The 16,439-nt window shown below is 52.2% G+C and overlaps 3 protein-coding genes across 4 annotated transcripts; 1 reads left to right on the top strand and 2 right to left on the bottom strand.

Annotated features, from left to right (window-relative positions):
* The first annotated feature begins 1,496 nt into the window (after window positions 1-1,496).
* On the top strand, window positions 1,497-3,960 carry GADD45GIP1 (GADD45G interacting protein 1). Its single transcript, XM_052643445.1, has 2 exons — window positions 1,497-1,849; window positions 3,603-3,960. The coding sequence occupies exons 1-2, from the start codon at window positions 1,500-1,502 to the stop codon at window positions 3,919-3,921; spliced, it is 669 nt and encodes a 222-aa protein (XP_052499405.1). The 5' UTR covers window positions 1,497-1,499; the 3' UTR covers window positions 3,922-3,960.
* A 506-nt stretch (window positions 3,961-4,466) lies between these two features.
* RAD23A (RAD23 homolog A, nucleotide excision repair protein) lies at window positions 4,467-10,568 on the bottom strand. 2 transcript variants are annotated; one of them, XM_052643444.1, is made up of 9 exons: window positions 10,389-10,568; window positions 8,766-8,927; window positions 8,418-8,599; window positions 8,223-8,278; window positions 7,963-8,090; window positions 7,620-7,698; window positions 7,375-7,505; window positions 5,340-5,504; window positions 4,467-5,255 (listed from the first exon to the last, which is right to left on the bottom strand). In XM_052643444.1, the coding sequence occupies exons 1-9, from the start codon at window positions 10,458-10,460 to the stop codon at window positions 5,142-5,144; spliced, it is 1,089 nt and encodes a 362-aa protein (XP_052499404.1). In that variant the 5' UTR covers window positions 10,461-10,568; the 3' UTR covers window positions 4,467-5,141. The 2 variants fall into 2 exon arrangements, with proteins under 2 accessions (XP_052499404.1, XP_052499403.1); XM_052643443.1 differs by having other exon boundaries at window positions 7,375-7,508.
* Window positions 10,569-12,186: 1,618 nt separating this feature from the next.
* CALR (calreticulin) lies at window positions 12,187-16,012 on the bottom strand. The gene is made up of 9 exons (XM_052643442.1): window positions 15,864-16,012; window positions 15,394-15,495; window positions 15,030-15,233; window positions 14,486-14,580; window positions 14,186-14,395; window positions 13,990-14,103; window positions 13,766-13,909; window positions 13,059-13,151; window positions 12,187-12,969 (listed from the first exon to the last, which is right to left on the bottom strand). The coding sequence occupies exons 1-9, from the start codon at window positions 15,952-15,954 to the stop codon at window positions 12,769-12,771; spliced, it is 1,254 nt and encodes a 417-aa protein (XP_052499402.1). The 5' UTR covers window positions 15,955-16,012; the 3' UTR covers window positions 12,187-12,768.
* Window positions 16,013-16,439: the final 427 nt, after the last annotated feature.

Here is a 16,439-nt window from a genome sequence, read left to right on the forward strand (position 1 = left end):
CAGTGTATATCCACTGTACCTATTGAGCAATAACTCCCATTCCCCAGTCCCCTGCCCCTCCCAGGCACGCTCCTACTTGCTGACTCTATGAATCTGACTCCTTTAGGGACCTCATGTAAGTGAAGTCATATAACTTATGTCCTTTTCTGATGGCTCACTATAATGGCTTTCAATTTCATCCATGCTGTAGCATGGGTCAGAATTTCCTTCCTTTTTAAGGTGGAAATCCTTTTTCAAAAATAGTATTTAGTTTCTACACCAGGATTGAACGTTTTAAACATTTTAACATACAAAAACTTAGAAGGCATAAAGTAACTATTTACAATATGATGTAAAGTAAAATTTCTATATAAATACAGTAAATAATATTTACATTCAAATTCAAGTGTTTTAGACAGAAATGTTACTGTTAGTCCCTCAGTCATGTCCAACTCTTTGCAACCCCATAGACTGTAGCCCACCAGGCTCCTCTGTCCATGGAATTCTCCAGGCAAGAATAATACTAGAATGGGTAGCCATTCTCCTCTCTAGGGTATCTTCCCCACCCAGGGATCAAACCCAGGTCTCCTGCATTGCAGGCAGATTGTTTACCATCTGAGCCACCAGGGAAGGCCCACAAAATGTAAACATTTAAATAAATGTTAAGGAAAGTTTTAAGTAATTATTCAAAATTAAAATTTAAATAAATATATTAAAATCAAATGAAAAAGCATCATATAAATAGTTAATGTTATGAACAATGTTTAAATAAGTGTTTATATAAAATTTAAATATTTAGGACTTCCGCGGTGGTGCTCTGAGTAAGAAATTGTCTGCCAACACGGGACACGGTTTGTTCCCTGGTCCCGAAGATTCCACACGCTGAAGGGCAACTGAGTCCCTGGGCCACAAGTACTGAGCCAGCGTGCAGCAACTACGGAAGTCCATGGACCTAGAAAATAGCCAGGGGTTGCTTTCCCCTTGGTTCAGCGGGTAAAGAATCTTCCTGTAATGCACGAGACATAGAAGACACTGGTTCGATCCCTGGGTCAGGAAGATCCCCTGGAGGAGGAAATGGCAATCCCCTCCAATATTACTGCCTGGATTTAAAAAAAAATTAAATATGTTGCATAGATTTAAAAGTTAAAATATAAAATCATACGTAGATTGAACTTAAAACGAAAATATTTCAGTGTTTTAAATATTTAAATGATCGTTTAAATTTAAAACACTTAAATGTTAATATTTAGAATAAATGCTATTTTAACATAAAATTAAATCTTAAATATGAACAAAAAACTAAGAAAAAATTTAAATGCGATTTTAATAAATTAACTCCTACAGGAAAATTTATAATTATACTTGAAGATGTGTAAAAAATAAGACTACTCCCCTCCTCTCCCTGCGCGGAACTGAGGCAGCCAGGAAGCTCCTTGCCTCCTCCCGGCCCCCAGCGGACCTCAAGCGCAGGCAGCGCCTTGGCCAGCCCGGCCTGCTCGCGAGGACCTCGCACGGCCAAGATGGCTGCGCCCATGCGGCAGACTCGCAACCTCCTCGGAAGGGTGACGACCCTGGGCCCAGGCTCCCGCGGCTACCGAGCGCCGCCGCCTCCGCGCCGCTCACGGGACCCCTGGTGGCCCGACCCGGATGACCCACTGACCCCGCGCTGGCAGCTGGGGCCGCGCTACGCAGCTAAGCAGTTCGCGCGGCATGGCGCCGCCTCCGGTGTTGACCCCGGTTGTCTGTGGCCGTCGCGGGAGCAGCTGCTCGAGCTGGAGGCTGAGGAGCGAGAATGGTACCCGAGCCTGGCGGTCATGCAGGAATCGCTGCGGGTGCAGCAGCTGGCGGAAGAGCAGAAGCGACAAGCCAGGTGCGTGTGTGCGGTCGGGCGGGAGCGGGACTGCGGGCCGACAGTGAATTGTGCATCAACAGTGCTTACTCCATCGGGCGGTTTATCGCCGGTTTTGCATGCAGTATTTACGTGCACGCTCACCTGGATGTGAAAAGACTTCTGGCTAAGTTCATTCAGTCATCGGGCAACAAATCTTTACCTAGCGCCTACTATGCGCAAGGCCATGTCCCAGGTGCTGAGGGCATAGTGGGGAACAAAATGAGTTTCAGATGGTGACCCAGAGTCATTAGGAAGATAAAATTGGGTGGAGCCTGCAGGCCTGAGGGCGACTTCGCCTTGGTAGGCCCCAGGCTTCTCTGAGAACTTGACATTTAAAATGTTCAAGCAGAGACCTGTTGGGCTTCCCTTGTGGCTCAGCTGGTAAAGAATCCACCTGCAATGCGGGAGACTTAGGTTCGATCCCTGGGTTGGGAAGATACCCTGGAGAATGAAAAGGCTACCCACTCCAATATTCTGGCCTGGAGAATTCCATGGACCGGATAGTCCGTGGGGTCACAAAGAGTTGGACATGACTGAGCAACTTAAGAGAGAGATGAATGATCAGCGGTAGCCATAGAAAGATCTTAGGGAGAGTGTTCTTGGTAAAGGGAACAGCCGGTGCAGAGGCCCTGAGGTCGGTATATGCTTTATGAAACAGCCTGGACATTAGTGTGGCTGGGGAGGTGTGAGAGGTGATGGAGCATGGGATCAAGGGTACAGATCAGACTTGGGAGGCAGGTCTGAAGGATTTAGAGGTAAGAGTGGAGGCAAGAGCGAAGATATTGATTGTGCCAATTACTGAAGAGAGGGGGCAGTGAAGGCAGGCGAGTGTGTTCCTGGTGTTTACTGTTCTTGTCCTCACAGCAGCTCTAAGAGGAAGAGGGAATCACCCTTATTTGAGAGATAGGAAACTGAGGCCAGAGAGGGTGAAGTCACTTGTCCAATCGCCCAGTGAACGAACAGAGCTGGGAAGTGAACCTATGTCAAGTAAACCCTGTTATCCCAGCTGGCTGACCCTACCTACCATGGGGCTTTCAGTTTCATGTTTCTAATCCTTAAAATGAACAGTGACTCATACCTACCACCTATTGGAGGGAAAGGTCCGATTCATTTCTTGCCTCCACTCCTGTATCAAGAAGTGGGCCTGGCATAGAGTGGGTACTCATTGATGTCTGTAGGATGAAGGAATGTGCTATGGGAATAACACGTGGCACTTGGATGGCTCAGGAGACAGCTCAGGGAAATGCTGGGTTGACTTGGGGTCTGCTCCTAGAGTGACTGGGGCTTACTCAAGGTTAAATACATATTTATTTCCCTGGCGGTTCAGATGGTAAAGAATCTGCAATGCAGGAGACTGGGGTTTGATCCCTGGGTTGGGAAGATCCCCTGGAGAAGAAAATAGCTACTCACTCCAGTATTCTTGCCTGGAGAATTCCATGGATAGAGGAGCCTGGCAGCTAGTCCATGGAGTCTCAAAGAGTCAGACACAACTGAGTGGCTAACACTGTCACGTTCACACTAGTTCCTCTCTCCTGCCTCTTGCTTCACTTCTCAAGGGCTTTTCTTGACAGTTTTAATGACCACCATAAGCCTTCTCAATCTTTCAACTTGAAATATAGGGGAGCTGAAAGAGGCAGGCGCTGGGCAGAGGCTTGGGGCTGGGAGGTGGGTGGATGGGTACTGCTCTGGCTGGGTGGGGCTGCCCTCACCAACCACCCTCCTGCACCGGCAGGGAGCAGCTCATTGAAGAGTGCATGGCCAAGATGCCACAGATGATTGAGAACTGGCGGCGGCAGCAGCAGGCACGCAGGGAGAAGGCACAAGCAGACAAGGAGCGGAGGGCCCGGCTGCAGGCGGAGGCCCAGGAGCGCCTGGGATACCACGTGGACCCGAGGAGTGCCCGCTTCCAGGAGCTGCTGCAGGACTTGGAGAAGCAGCATCGCAAGCGCCTCAAGGAGGAGAAACAAAGAAAGAAGAAGGAGGCACGAGCTGCTGCGATGGCCGCTGCTGCGGCCCAGGATCCAGCAGACTCTGAAACACCCGACTCCTGAGCTGGGTTCTTTCCCAATAAAACTTGCCCCACCCCTGAAGAGCTCTGTCCTCTCTTATCACACCCCTCCCTGGGCACATGGGTTCCTTCTCCAACACCTGGAGCCAGGGAATCCCCTACCCTTCCCTGGCTCTGCTCACTCAGGGGATTCAAGACCATGCTGACCAACTCTGGGGCTTCAGGGGGAAAAAAGGGGGGGCACAATGGGGAAATAATGGAGGAGCAGATGGCAGAGGAGAAGAAGGCTTCTGTTTACCAACATTAATCTCCAGTAATTAGCCAATTACCAGGGGGGAAGTGTAGCCAAAACAGACTGTGGTGATGATGGGGGGGTGGAAAGAGCAGCAGCCCTTCCAAGGCTGGGGCCCACTGCCTGGGAATAACACAGCTTGGTGGTGGGGGCGGGGTACACTAGGAGCCACAATCTGCAGAGGCAGACAGACCCCTCTGCCCCTTTCATGGCATTCCCTCATCTCCTGTGCCCAACTAGCCCCTAGACCCAGACCAGCTGGAGTGGGAAGCCCCAGTAGGGATGAACCACAGGACTGGCTTTTAAAACTTTATTCACTTCAAAACCTTTATCAGAGACAACAGTTCTCTTCTGGGGTGGGGGGCTTGCCTCAAACTCCAGAGCGACTCTGATGTTTCCCCTTCCCCAAGCAGGACAAACCAGAGCTCCCCCCCGCAGCAAAGGGATGCAGGATGGAAGCCTAGGCCAGACCACAGAGGAGTCCTTGGGCCTCTTGAGCATTCACCCCAGATGGAAAGATGTGAGACACTCCTATGGAGGATCAAAAGTTTGGAGCTCCAGCTTCCCCTCACCCTGGAGGAGGGCGGGGGAGGTCTCGGGGGCTCTCTGGGGAGGTGGGGAAGCAAGCAGCCGCCTCTCCATCTGGCTGCAGGGAGCTGGGACACAGGCCAAGAGGGGCCCATCTGTCACCTCCAGTTCTGCCAGCTCCTTAGAGCAGGCTGGGCTGGGCTGGGGGATGGGGAGGGGGGACAGCTGTCTGGCCCAGGTCTTTTCAGGCCAAGATGGGAATGAGGGACCACTTTAGGAGAGTGGGAAGTTGGGTCGGAGTTTCTTTTAGTTTTTGATTTTTTTTTTCCACTTCTTAAATAAACATGAATATATATATATATTTTTTTCTTTTATAAAACTTTTGTGGAGAGGGGGTGGGAGGGTGGGGAGGAGGGGGCGGTGGGCAGCCTGGCCTCCCAGCATCACTCATCATCAAAGTTCTGACTCAGGAGGAAGTTGGCAGCCAAGTTCTCGTTTTTTTCACAAGCGAAGTAGGCCTGGATCACCAGGCTCTCTGGGAAGCCCAGGGCCTTCAACTGTGGGAAGACGGGCAGGTATAAGCAAGAGGTGAGGGCCCTGCCCACCCACGAGGTCACAGTCCTCTTAGCCAGGCCTCTTACCCTCTCTATAGCTTCTTTCTCTTGCGGCGTCACCTGGATGTAGTTCATCTGCGGGGCCTCCTCACCTATGGCGCCCACCTCGCCCTCCACGTCTGAGACGTCCACCAGCTCCCCGGGGGGTTCATTCAACATCTGGATGAACTGCTCCTGATGCCGGCTGATTTGCTGTGGGAGACAGAGGAGGGAAGGGTGACCCACAGCCTTTGTCCCCCCTCCCCCAGGTCCCTATGACAGCCCTTTTCACTCACTCAGCAAACAATTACAGGGTACCTACTCTGGCCAGCCACACAGTGGTGGACACCGGCCCTGTCCTAGAGAAGCTAATGTTCCAGGATGGGGAGATAGGCCTTACGCATGCAAATAAGTTGGCTATATTTACAGTGTAAATACTGACCCTGCCATACATCAGAGTAGACAGACCTTGGGCTGGGAAAGACACTTTAAGCCAGGAGGGAGGGGCCTGTGATCCACAGGATGGAGAAGAAAGTTTCCTTCCACACAGAGCCAACAGCAAGTGCAAAGGCCCAGGGATGGGAGTGTATTTGGAAAACTCCAGAAACAAAAAAAAATCCATATGGCAAAACTATAAACAAGAAAGGGAAGGAGGAAGCAAAAAATGAGATCAGAGGAGGCGGCAAGGTCTAAACCGCTTTCTTCTAGTGCCTTCTGGCATGAGACACCACAGTGGTGAGAATCAACTAGAAAAAGACATCTGTGTACTTTTTAAAAAGGTGAATTCATCTGGGTGTTACATATCTGGGGGGTTTTGATATGCCCCTATTTTTATGTACATTTGACAATTTTCACATCAAAGGAAAAAGCGCTTTTTCAGGAATCTGGATTCTGGTGGAGAATAACCACAGGAAAAGTGCCGAAGCAGAAGCCTGGATAGTGGCCCCCTGGGGACCCAGTAGAAGATGAGGTGGCAGCCACAGAGATGGAGTGCAGGGCTGAGCTGAGTGTTCTGCAGGCAGAGCAAACAGGACAGGTGGGGGATAAGCCCAGCAGGCCCCCAGTGCCTGGGGCTCAAGCAAGCCCAGGTTGGTCCTGGCAGGGTTAGGGAAGGCTGGGGAGAATCTGTTCTGGTCTTGGATATGTAGAAAGCATTTTCATGGAGGTACCAAGTCAGTCATGGAGAACATGGCATCCAGAGGGTCCAGGCTGATCATACAAATTTAAGGGGGGAGGGGGTTCCCTGGTGGCTCAGATAGTAAAGAACCTGCCTGCAATACAGGAAACCCAGGTCCAATCCCTGGATCGGGAAGATTCCCTGGAGAAGGGCATGGTAACCCACTCCAGTATTCTTGCTGAGAGAATTCCGTGGACAGAGGAGGCTGGCGGGCTACGGTCCATAGGACTGCAGAGTCGGACATAACTGAGTGACTCACACACACATACACAGATTAAAGGCCCCAGGATTGACAGCAGATAAAGAATGAAGATGCACAGCCCGGGCCCTCCAGCATCTGGAGGAGGTGAGCAGCAGGCAGCACAGGAGACTGAAACGTCCGGGGTAGAAGCAGCAGATGCCTGAATCAGGAGAGGCAAGCTTCACAGAGGACCCAGAGGACCCTGTCACACTCACGGGTCATTGCTCCTCTGCCTCAGAACCTTCAAGGGCAGGATGGAGCTTTGCTGAGCTTGGTGGTCTCAGAACCAACTAGGGCACAGTAGTCCTGCAACTCTAGGGGCGTTTATGAAGCAACAGCTAAATGTGGAGCCAAGTCAGAGTGCAGGCCCCAGAGGCTGGAGGCAGACACGCACTCCACCAGTTGCCAGGCTGCTCCAAACCTCTGGTGCCTCCCTCTGCAGGAGTGACAACAGCACCTACACCTCACAGGTGGTTGGGAGCATCATGTGAAACCATGAGGTCATCAAGCCACAGGGACCAGCAGGTGACTATCGTGTCAGTCGTGCCTTCCAAGCTCAGACTCCCCTGCCCACCATGCTTGGCTGGGCTCTCTCTGGGGGCTGTGGTACCCACAGGCAAGGGAGATGGGGCCTGCACCGACTCCCTCTGCCCCCAGGCCTGTACCTGTAAGAGCTGGGGGTTCTCCTGGCCCAGCTGCTGGAGCAGGGCTGGCAGCAGCGCAGGGTTCTGCTGAATCACCTGCCGCATGTTCTGGAACTGAGGCTGGTCTCGCAGAAATTCCAAGGGGTTCTCTCCTGCTGGCAGGAGAAAGGGGTGTGGTCAGACACCACCCTGGGCTCCCAGAAGTACGGGGTGGGTGGGATGAGTCAGGTGTCACAACAGCAGGCACACACCTCCCAATCACTCACCTGCTTCTGTGGATGGCTGCTCTGAAACTTGGCTCTCCTGGACAGAACCGTGTTCTGGCTCGGGGCTCCCAGGAATTCCCTGTCAGGTGTCCTTTTTAGTTCCAAGCACAGACTGCCCACTGCCGCCCCTCCTGCATACTCAGCCCTGGTGGGAGACACAGGAGGCCTCCGCTCTGCCCTCCCAGGCCCACCCCACCGCTCTTGTCCCGGCTCCTGCAGGAGTTCTTTCCTGGCTAGAATCCTAACCCAAAGGTTTTGGGGGACAGATTTTGACCACCCTTCAGAGCACCGAAGTCCACATGCTCCCTTGAGAACCCCCCGGGAGGCAGCAGCCCCACCTCACCGTGAGTAGATACTCCACGGCTCGGTGGGGGTTGTTGTAGCTGGCTCTCAGGGCGGCCACGACCCGCTCTCGCTCGTAGCCCATGGACATGATCTCCGTCAGCATTGTCTCATATTCAGAGCCCGTCACTGTGGAGGGAGCAGCAAAGGCTGGGTCACCGAGGAGAAGGAAGGGCAGCTTCCCGGCCCTCCCATGCCCACAGGAGGCCAGCCGATGCCTGGGGCATCCAGCCATTTTCAATTGGGGGACCACCCACCCACCTAGCGTGGAGGCCGCGTCTTCCTCTCGCCCGCTGCTACCTGAAGAGGGAACAGAGCTGCAAATTCAAGAGAGAGAAATCGGACCCTGGCTTCTGGCGGCTTGCCCTCCCCCCAGGTGTGTGGAACCATGACAGTGGGCACTGAAAGGGGCAGGGAAGACAGGGCCCAAACTGGGGCTGCGGCTCCTTGCCTTACCCTGACACAGACTCCGGGGACGTCGTGGGGGCAGATTCCTCCGATGGGCTTTTGTCTTCTCTGGCAGTAGGTGGGGGGTGGGACATGCCTGAGGCAGGGGCTGACGGGAAGGATGTGGAAGACTCCGGGGTGGCAGTGGGTGAGGCCTCTGAAGGTACTGAGGTGCCTGGGCTGGTTTTGGCCTATGACACCCAGAAAAAGGGAGCAGGGATCAGTTCCCCTATCTAGCCCCGACAACCCTCCACAGCTCCGCCCCGCCCTGTCCATGGCTAATCTCTCTTCGGCACAGGCTGTTTGCCAGTTCCCCAGCCAATCCACCCACCCTCCGAACCAGCAGACATCACCCACCTTGGTCACCATGACGACCACGAAGTTCTTCTCGTCAATGCGATAGTCCCTGATGGGGACATCGTCACTCAGGATCTTGCCAGCATAGATGAGTTTCTGTCCAGCCACGGGGAAAGCATCACGACCCTTCTCAGCTTCTATCTTCTCCTTTAGCACCTTCACCTGGAGGAAGGGGTAGATGATCATTGCAAACCCCCCGATTCTCTCTTCTAGTTTGGGGGCAGGCTGCAAGCCCTGATGGCCGAATTGCTAAGCTTCGTAATCAAGCACACTAGACCATTCTACTATTCAACGACATCTTTACTGAACACTGAATGTGTGCCAGGTGCAGTTTTAGGCAGACGACAGAGCACAAAGACTCAACACGTGTCCCTGTTCTCGTAGAGGACACTCACGTGGGAGAATAAAAAAACGAATACATATTTCAAATGATGTAAACATGATGAAATGCAATTCAAAATAAAGGGGAGACCTAAGGTTGCTGACAGTGGTGTTTACTGAGAGAATCTTAAGTTGATAGTGCTATTAATGTATACGTCACAGGTTTAAAGCCTTGTAGTAACTGAGTGGAATAGGTACTATGAGCCTCATTTTGTATTGTTTAAAAGTTACTTACTTATTTGGCTGCATAGGATCTTAGTTTTGGCATTTGGGATCTAGTTCCCTAACCAGGGATTGAACCCAGGCCCCCTGTATTGAAAGTGCAGTCTCAGCCACTGCACCAGGAAGCAAGCTCCATATCCTTATTTTATATTTGAGAAAAATAGAGGCACAGAGATTACCTAACTTGCCCAAACAGCTGGACTGGTCAAAATAATCTGAGTTTGTTTCCTTTTTACAAAAAATGAACTTCAATATCTCCCTCATAGGGGAAATTGTGCAAAAAGTGCCAAATACACGTTTTTTAGGTCCTAAGTCACTTTCCGGTCAAAAACACAGCATCATCTTTAGACCGTGGGCTCTCGAGACTTGAGGCAAATCCGAATTGAAATCAGCTCCGCCACGCCTTGCTGTATGCATATGCGACTATAGCAAAGTTCTTCAAGCTCAAAGTTTCCACATCTGTTAAGTGAGGACACGCAAGAGTGCCCAAATGACAAGCCTACTTTGCAGTTAGTAAAACATCATGAAAACGCTCAGCGACTGGTGAAAAACAAACACGGACCACTGAAACTCAGACCGTTTATTATCATTATCATCATAGTTGCTGTCATCACCCGGCATCTCCTGATCACTACTCCCAGATTTGGCCACCAAGGTCCTGAGGCAAAGCCTACAAAAGTGGGAACTCGGAGGACCCATTCCAGAGAAAGCAGCCCGGCCGGCAATCTGAGCCTGCGGATCCCGCGCCCCGCGAGGGCGCTGACATTGGAGCCAGGACCTGGCGGGAGCCCCGGAGGTGGGGCTTCGCCTGGAGATCGACCCAAGAGCGCCTCCCGAGCCACCAGGGGCAGAGCCGGGGACCATCAGGGTATCTGGGAAAGTCAGGCCTGTAGGGAGAATGGGCAGGGCGCGACCCTGCGCCGTCTTCCCCGCCTCTGTCGTCGGGATCCCGGCCTCCCCGCCCCCACCCCACCCGCTGCACCCGTCGCTCCCGCTCCGGAGCTCCGGCCTGGCTCGCACCGTCTCATCAGGCTCCATGCGGATCTTGAAGGTCTGCTGCTGCAGTGTTTTGAGCGTGATCGTGACGGCCATGGTGGGACCCGAGCGACACGGAGGCCCCGGAATCCTCACACGACATGCAACTCACGCCGCCGCCATCTTAGCGCCCAGCCGCGCCGCACGCCGACAGCTTCCGGGGCAGGCTGTGCGCGCGCCGACCACCACAACACGTGACATGAGCGCGCCCCCTTGGCCATCGCGAGCATGCGCACGAGCGCGGCCTCGAGCAAAGCATGCGCAGACTAAATTCTATTCCGTGAGGGGAGGGGTACTTCTTGCTCTACCATCGAGTGGCTTCTTGCGAGTGACGCCATGCCCGTTAGCGGTGACGTCATAGGCCACAAAATGGCTCCGAGACCCCCAGTTTCACGCCTATGAGTTTGTTGACGTTTAACAAGCAATGTACTTGCTAAATTTTCATTTCTTCCACAAAATCTTAATGTCCTTTTGCTCGTTCCAAATGAGCCTTACTCTGGTCTGGCCACCTGACAGGAAGCCTATCAAGCCCTGAAAGAACTAGAAAGGATACTTGAAAGGTCACCAACAGTTAAACACGGAAATTGACCACGGACGTGGGGACACAATGCCATTCTGTGCCCTCATTAATCCCTAAAGGAAGTGCTGGATTTTCAGAATGAATCTTAACAGCTCCCTCCCTCTCTGCTGCTCCTCCCCTGATCACTTTTCACCCAACTATCTCCATCTGACTCCATCAAATACTCCATCTGAGTACTTGAGGAAGATGTAACGTTCAAGGTACACTAAACACAAAATTCTCTCCTTAAAACTTTCCCCGGATATGCCAATTCTGGAGGCCTCCCAGAAGGGTGGGGCTAGGCCCATGGAACAAAGAGTAGAAAGGTTGGTTAGCCAAAGCTGAAGGTGCTTTGGCAAACAGGATGGAGGTGATGTACTTGTCTTCCATTTAGTGGGTGGACTTTCCACCCTACCCCCATCCTGAACTGACCATTACCTGCCAGCTAACCAGCTCTTCTTACCATTCACATCTGAGAAAACACCAGGCCGTGGCCTGCCGCCTCACTCCTTACCCAGCTATTACCAGGTCCTGTAGCTGGTCAGCTTTCACAAGCCTAGGTCAGACTGGGGTGAGGAATTCTTTCTTCCCTCTCCTGCAGTTAGACATCAGTTCCCAACCACCTGCTGGACATTAATGGCAGCCTTGTGGGGCACAACAAAGTGGGCCTATGCCAATCTTACAGGCCCACAGGCTCTTCTGACACTTTCACTCCCTCCCTTGGGGCCACCTCTTTCCCTTCAAGAGTTCAAACCCTGACTTGGCCAGTGAAGGCCATTGGGGTAGATCACATCTCTGAATCTATTTCCCTGACTATAAAAGGAATTAATAGCTTTTAACACTGGCTAGTAGTCAGAAAATGTGTTTAAAGCTAATTAGATGTGTAGTCTTGCTCCTTTACCAGCAACAGATGTGTCTGTGGTTCAATGTGAAAGAGTTCACATGAATTGGTGGCTAAGGTGTGGGTTCAAACCCCACCTTTTCCTAAATCTGTCTTGAACTCAACTGATACTAGAATGAAAACTCACCAGTTTGATGAAAGGACTCCACGAGCTAATAAATGGAGTGTATTTATAATGGCACTGGAAATGGTTACTCTTTCTCATTCACCTGAGGTTCTGGATAAACAAGGGCTCCTGTAACCTTATGGGGACATTCAGCCAACAATTCTAGTGGCTAAAAAGCAAATCTCACTAAACAATTACCTCTCCCAGGAGACACAGGAGGAAGACACAAAACTTAATTTAATAGAAATTTTGTTTGTAGTTCTTACATTCTCAGCATGAGCTGAGCTAGAACCCGCTGCCCCACTCAGAAGTGGCCCAGTCCTGGGGGCAGGGAGAAAGGGGAAGGGATCAGAGCTAAGGCCTTAGGAGCCCCATTCTTCCTCAGTGCTGGAGGGCTGGGGATGCCACCCTCTTCTCCTCCCCCACCCTCTGGGATCCAGGAAGAATAGATGGAATTTGGGGCCCGGGTCTTCTCCACACCACATCCCACCCTGAGTCCCCAAGCTGGAAGGGAACTTAGGGATCTGGCGTGAAGGGGACAGAAGAAAGCAAAGATGTCAATCAAAACAGATGAAGGCCAGGGGGGAGGGCTTTAGAGAATCAGAGACAAAATGCCAGTAAAAAAAAAAAGTTTAAAAAAGGGGGGGAGGGGGGAGACAAAAACAAAATCCACCCCAAATTGGAACCCGCCTGGAAAAAAATGAAAGTTCTCCAGTCTCATAGAGACATTATTTGGCGCAGCCGGCTCTGCGGCAGGAGCGCTCAGGCCTCAGTCCAGCCCTGGAAGCGGAGGTGGCCCCTACAGCTCATCCTTGGCCTGGCCAGCGGCAGCATCTTCTTCCTCCTCCTCTTCCTTCTCATCTTCATCCTCCTCATCCTCATCCTTGTCCTCGTCATCATCTTTGTCTGCCTCTTCCTCCTCCTTGCCTTTCTTCTCCTCCTCCTCCTCGTGTAGCCTCTGCTCTTCATCCTGCTTGTCCTTCATTTGCTTTTCTGCTGCCTGTGTACAAACCACACACACCCCCCTCAGGCCTAGACTCTCCTGCCAGCCCTGCCCACCCCCAAACCCAGGCTGGACCTTGGTCTCACCTTTGTAACACCCCATGTCTCGTTGCCAAACTCCTCAGCATACGCTTCATCATTGGTGATAAGGAAGTTGTCAAAGATGGTGCCAGATTTGACCTGTATAGGGCCAGAATGGGTGGTCAGAAGGGATACCTGTTGGCCTTGGCCTTGAAAAGGTCTCCTGCCCATGCTCACATAACCACTACACAATACTACAGTCTAACATTGCAGTTGAAAAATAGGCTGCCTAGATTCAAACCTCAGCTCTGCCATTTACTATATATGATCTTGAGCTGGTGACTTCATCTCTTTGCACCTCAGTATCTTCATCTATAAAATGAGATCTCATTCTCTTCTTCAAACTATCTTTCTAGTACATTCTATGTGCCAAGCAGCATACTAGATGCAGAAAGTACATTGACAAACAGGACAAAAATTCGGTCCTTGTGAAGCTAAGTTCTAATGGGGTTATCTACCTGCCTTTCTAGGCTGTTGGATGCAATTAAGTGAGTTACTTCCCACAAAAATACTTGGAAGTAGTACCTGGAACATATTAAGTACAAGCCAAAGCAGGTGCTGTTAAGACCCCGTAATGACAAACCAGGAATTTCTTAAAAGAAGGGGGGGGGGGCACCATTTTGGAGTCTGCCCGCCCTTGTCCCCTTTTCTCCTGGGTTGACCCTGAGCACCTGAGGTCCCCTAGGGAGCCGCCTCTTCCCTCCATGTCTCACCTGCCAAAGATCCAAGCCTAGAACAGCAAAGTTTTCATAGGCGTAGATGTTGCTATCAGGGGAATACTCAGGGTTGTCAATCTCTGGATGGATCCAAACGCCCTTGTACTCTGGGTTGTCGATCTGCCTGGGCTTCCACTCCCCCTGCAGAAGTAAACTGATGGGTGAGCGAAGATCATTGCCTTCCCCATTGTGCACCACCCTCCTCAGAGTGCCAGACTCACCTTGTACTCTGGGTTCTGAATAACAGGTGGTTCCCACTCTCCGTCCATCTCTTCATCCCAATCCTCAGGTTTCTTAGCATCAGGGTCAGGAATGTGCTCAGGCTTGTCCCAATCCTGAGGATACATTAGGAGGTCAGAATAGGAGCAGCTGTCCTCCACACGCTCCATGGTGGGGAGCCCCTGCCCAAGCACCAACCTCAGGCTTGGAGTCTGTGGGGTCATCGATCTTGGCACGATCATCCCAGTCTTCAGGCTTAGCGGCATCAGGATCCTTTATCTTCTTGGGGGGCAAGAAATCCCAGTCGTCCTCCAAGGAGCCTGACTCCACCTGGCTGTTATCAATCTTCACCTCATACGTATTATCAGGCCGCACAATCAGCGTGTACAGGTGGGTGAATTCATCGTCCTAAAGAGAATGAAAGATGAGTGGCCCCGCCCACCAGCCTGGGCTCAAAGCCTCCCCTCACAGCCATTTGTCACCACCCCCAAGGCACACCTTGCAGCGAATATCCTTGTTGATCAGCACATTCTTGCCCTTGTAGTTGAAGATGACATGAACCTTCTTGGTGCCGGGTCCACAGATGTCCGGGCCTTGGTGAGAAGCAGATCTGGTCAGAACTACAGTCTGTCCACCATTACAAGCCCCTGCCCACCCCATTACAAAAAGACAACTTGGTTCTTAAACTCAGGACTGTCAAGCTGAAAAAACAAAATTCAGACCTTCTCTCTAAGGAACTGGGGGAGGACACTTAAAAAAAAAACACACATCAGTACTCCAGAACTCAGAATCTTCACTTGCACAACTAGGAACGAGGAAATGCCTATATAGTAAAACTGCACGAATTAGTGTTAAGTCGATGATAAAAATGCAGTAAGTCGTTCCTAACTATTCCCTCACCTTCCCTATCAAAGAAATGTCTAAAGCATATAAGTGTTTTCTATGCTCTCAAGACCACCGTTCATGGGCGATAAAGAACTCCCCGGGTTTCAAACTCCCTCTTAAGTGACCAGAAATCAGCACCAGGGTGGAGTCCCCTCACCAAACATGATGTTGTATTCGGAGTCCCCGTGCATGTCTGTCTGATCCAAACCAGCTGGAAACAGCTTCACATAGCCGCCCCCACAGTCGATGTTCTGCTCGTGTTTCACCGTGAACTGCACCACCAGCGTCTGACCCTTGTTGCTGAAAGGCTCAAATCTCGCCGACAGAGCGTAGAACCGGGCATCCTGGCTAGTCTGCAGGCCTACCGAGAGACTATAGTCAGATCAGGGCTCAGCACCAACCCCCCGGGGAACCCTAACGATGTAAAATACAGACCAGTCCTCCTTCCTTCACCTCCCCTACTCCTAGGGATACCCAAACTCTGTCCTCCGGGATCTGAATACCCACTCCTAAGTTCTTACCTTTATCTTTCTCCTGGTCACCATAGAACTTGCCGGAACTGAGAACGAATTTGCCAAAATCCGGTTTGTGTTTGGATTCGATCCAGCGCTCGGTCCACCCGTCTAGAGGATCAAAGAGGCAGGTAAGCGCGGCGGTGCTGATCAACTCCCCACCAAACATCTACCAAGAGCCACAAACTGCTGGGAGCAAGGAAAGAGATTCCCCCCCTCCCCCAGACCGTCCCCACCCCAACCTCTAGTTTGACATCTCTGGTGACTTAAAAGATCCTCGGGCAAACCCTAACTCCCGCTTCGGAAAGCCGCTGCTCCCTCCACGCTCCCCAGGGACGCCGAAGGAAGGCTCGCCTTCGGCTCCAGTCCCTGAAGGAAACCGTGTTGGCCCTCTGAGCAGTAATTACAAGCGACACGCAGATATGGGCCGGGGGGCCAGCCGCGTCGTTAGGACGATCTCGAGCGGGACTAGCCGTTACCTCCGTCCAGAAACTGCTCCTTGAAGTAAACGGTGGGATCAGCGGCGGCCAGGCCGAGAAGGCCGAGCAGCAGCGGCACGGGTAGCAGCATGGCGGGCCGAGGGGGCGGTGGCGCGCGGGCCCTTTAAGTCACTCGTCCGGCAGCAGCTCTGCAGTGGGGACGGACGCCGCCGCCGGCCGTGCCTTTTTATACCCCGCCTGCTCTCAAACCAGCCTGGTCCGGCCTCTTGGTCCGCCTCCCTCACTTTATCATTGGTCTGTGGCCATAGCCCTGCCTTTCCATTGGACCCTTCTAGGCTCAGCACGTTAGGCTGTGCCTCGGAACGCTGGGTTCCCAGATGGCCGATTTCTATTGGCCGCACCACTGGCCAATGAAGGTCGACCACGCGTTGTGGGGGACGCCCACCGGTGAAGTCGGGGGGGGCCTCGAGCCCCTCAGTGCAGGTCATGTGACCAGACCTCGGCCCAGCCCCGCCCTCCCCTGCGCGCGGCGTTCGGGATCTAGGCGTTTAAAGAACACGCGCGAGCTGTGGTGCTGCGTGAAACTAGGGTCCAGCTCCATTCTAGACTCCACTC

Source organism: Budorcas taxicolor, chromosome 7 (assembly GCF_023091745.1).
Source record: "Budorcas taxicolor isolate Tak-1 chromosome 7, Takin1.1, whole genome shotgun sequence".
Taxonomy (NCBI): domain Eukaryota; kingdom Metazoa; phylum Chordata; class Mammalia; order Artiodactyla; family Bovidae; genus Budorcas; species Budorcas taxicolor.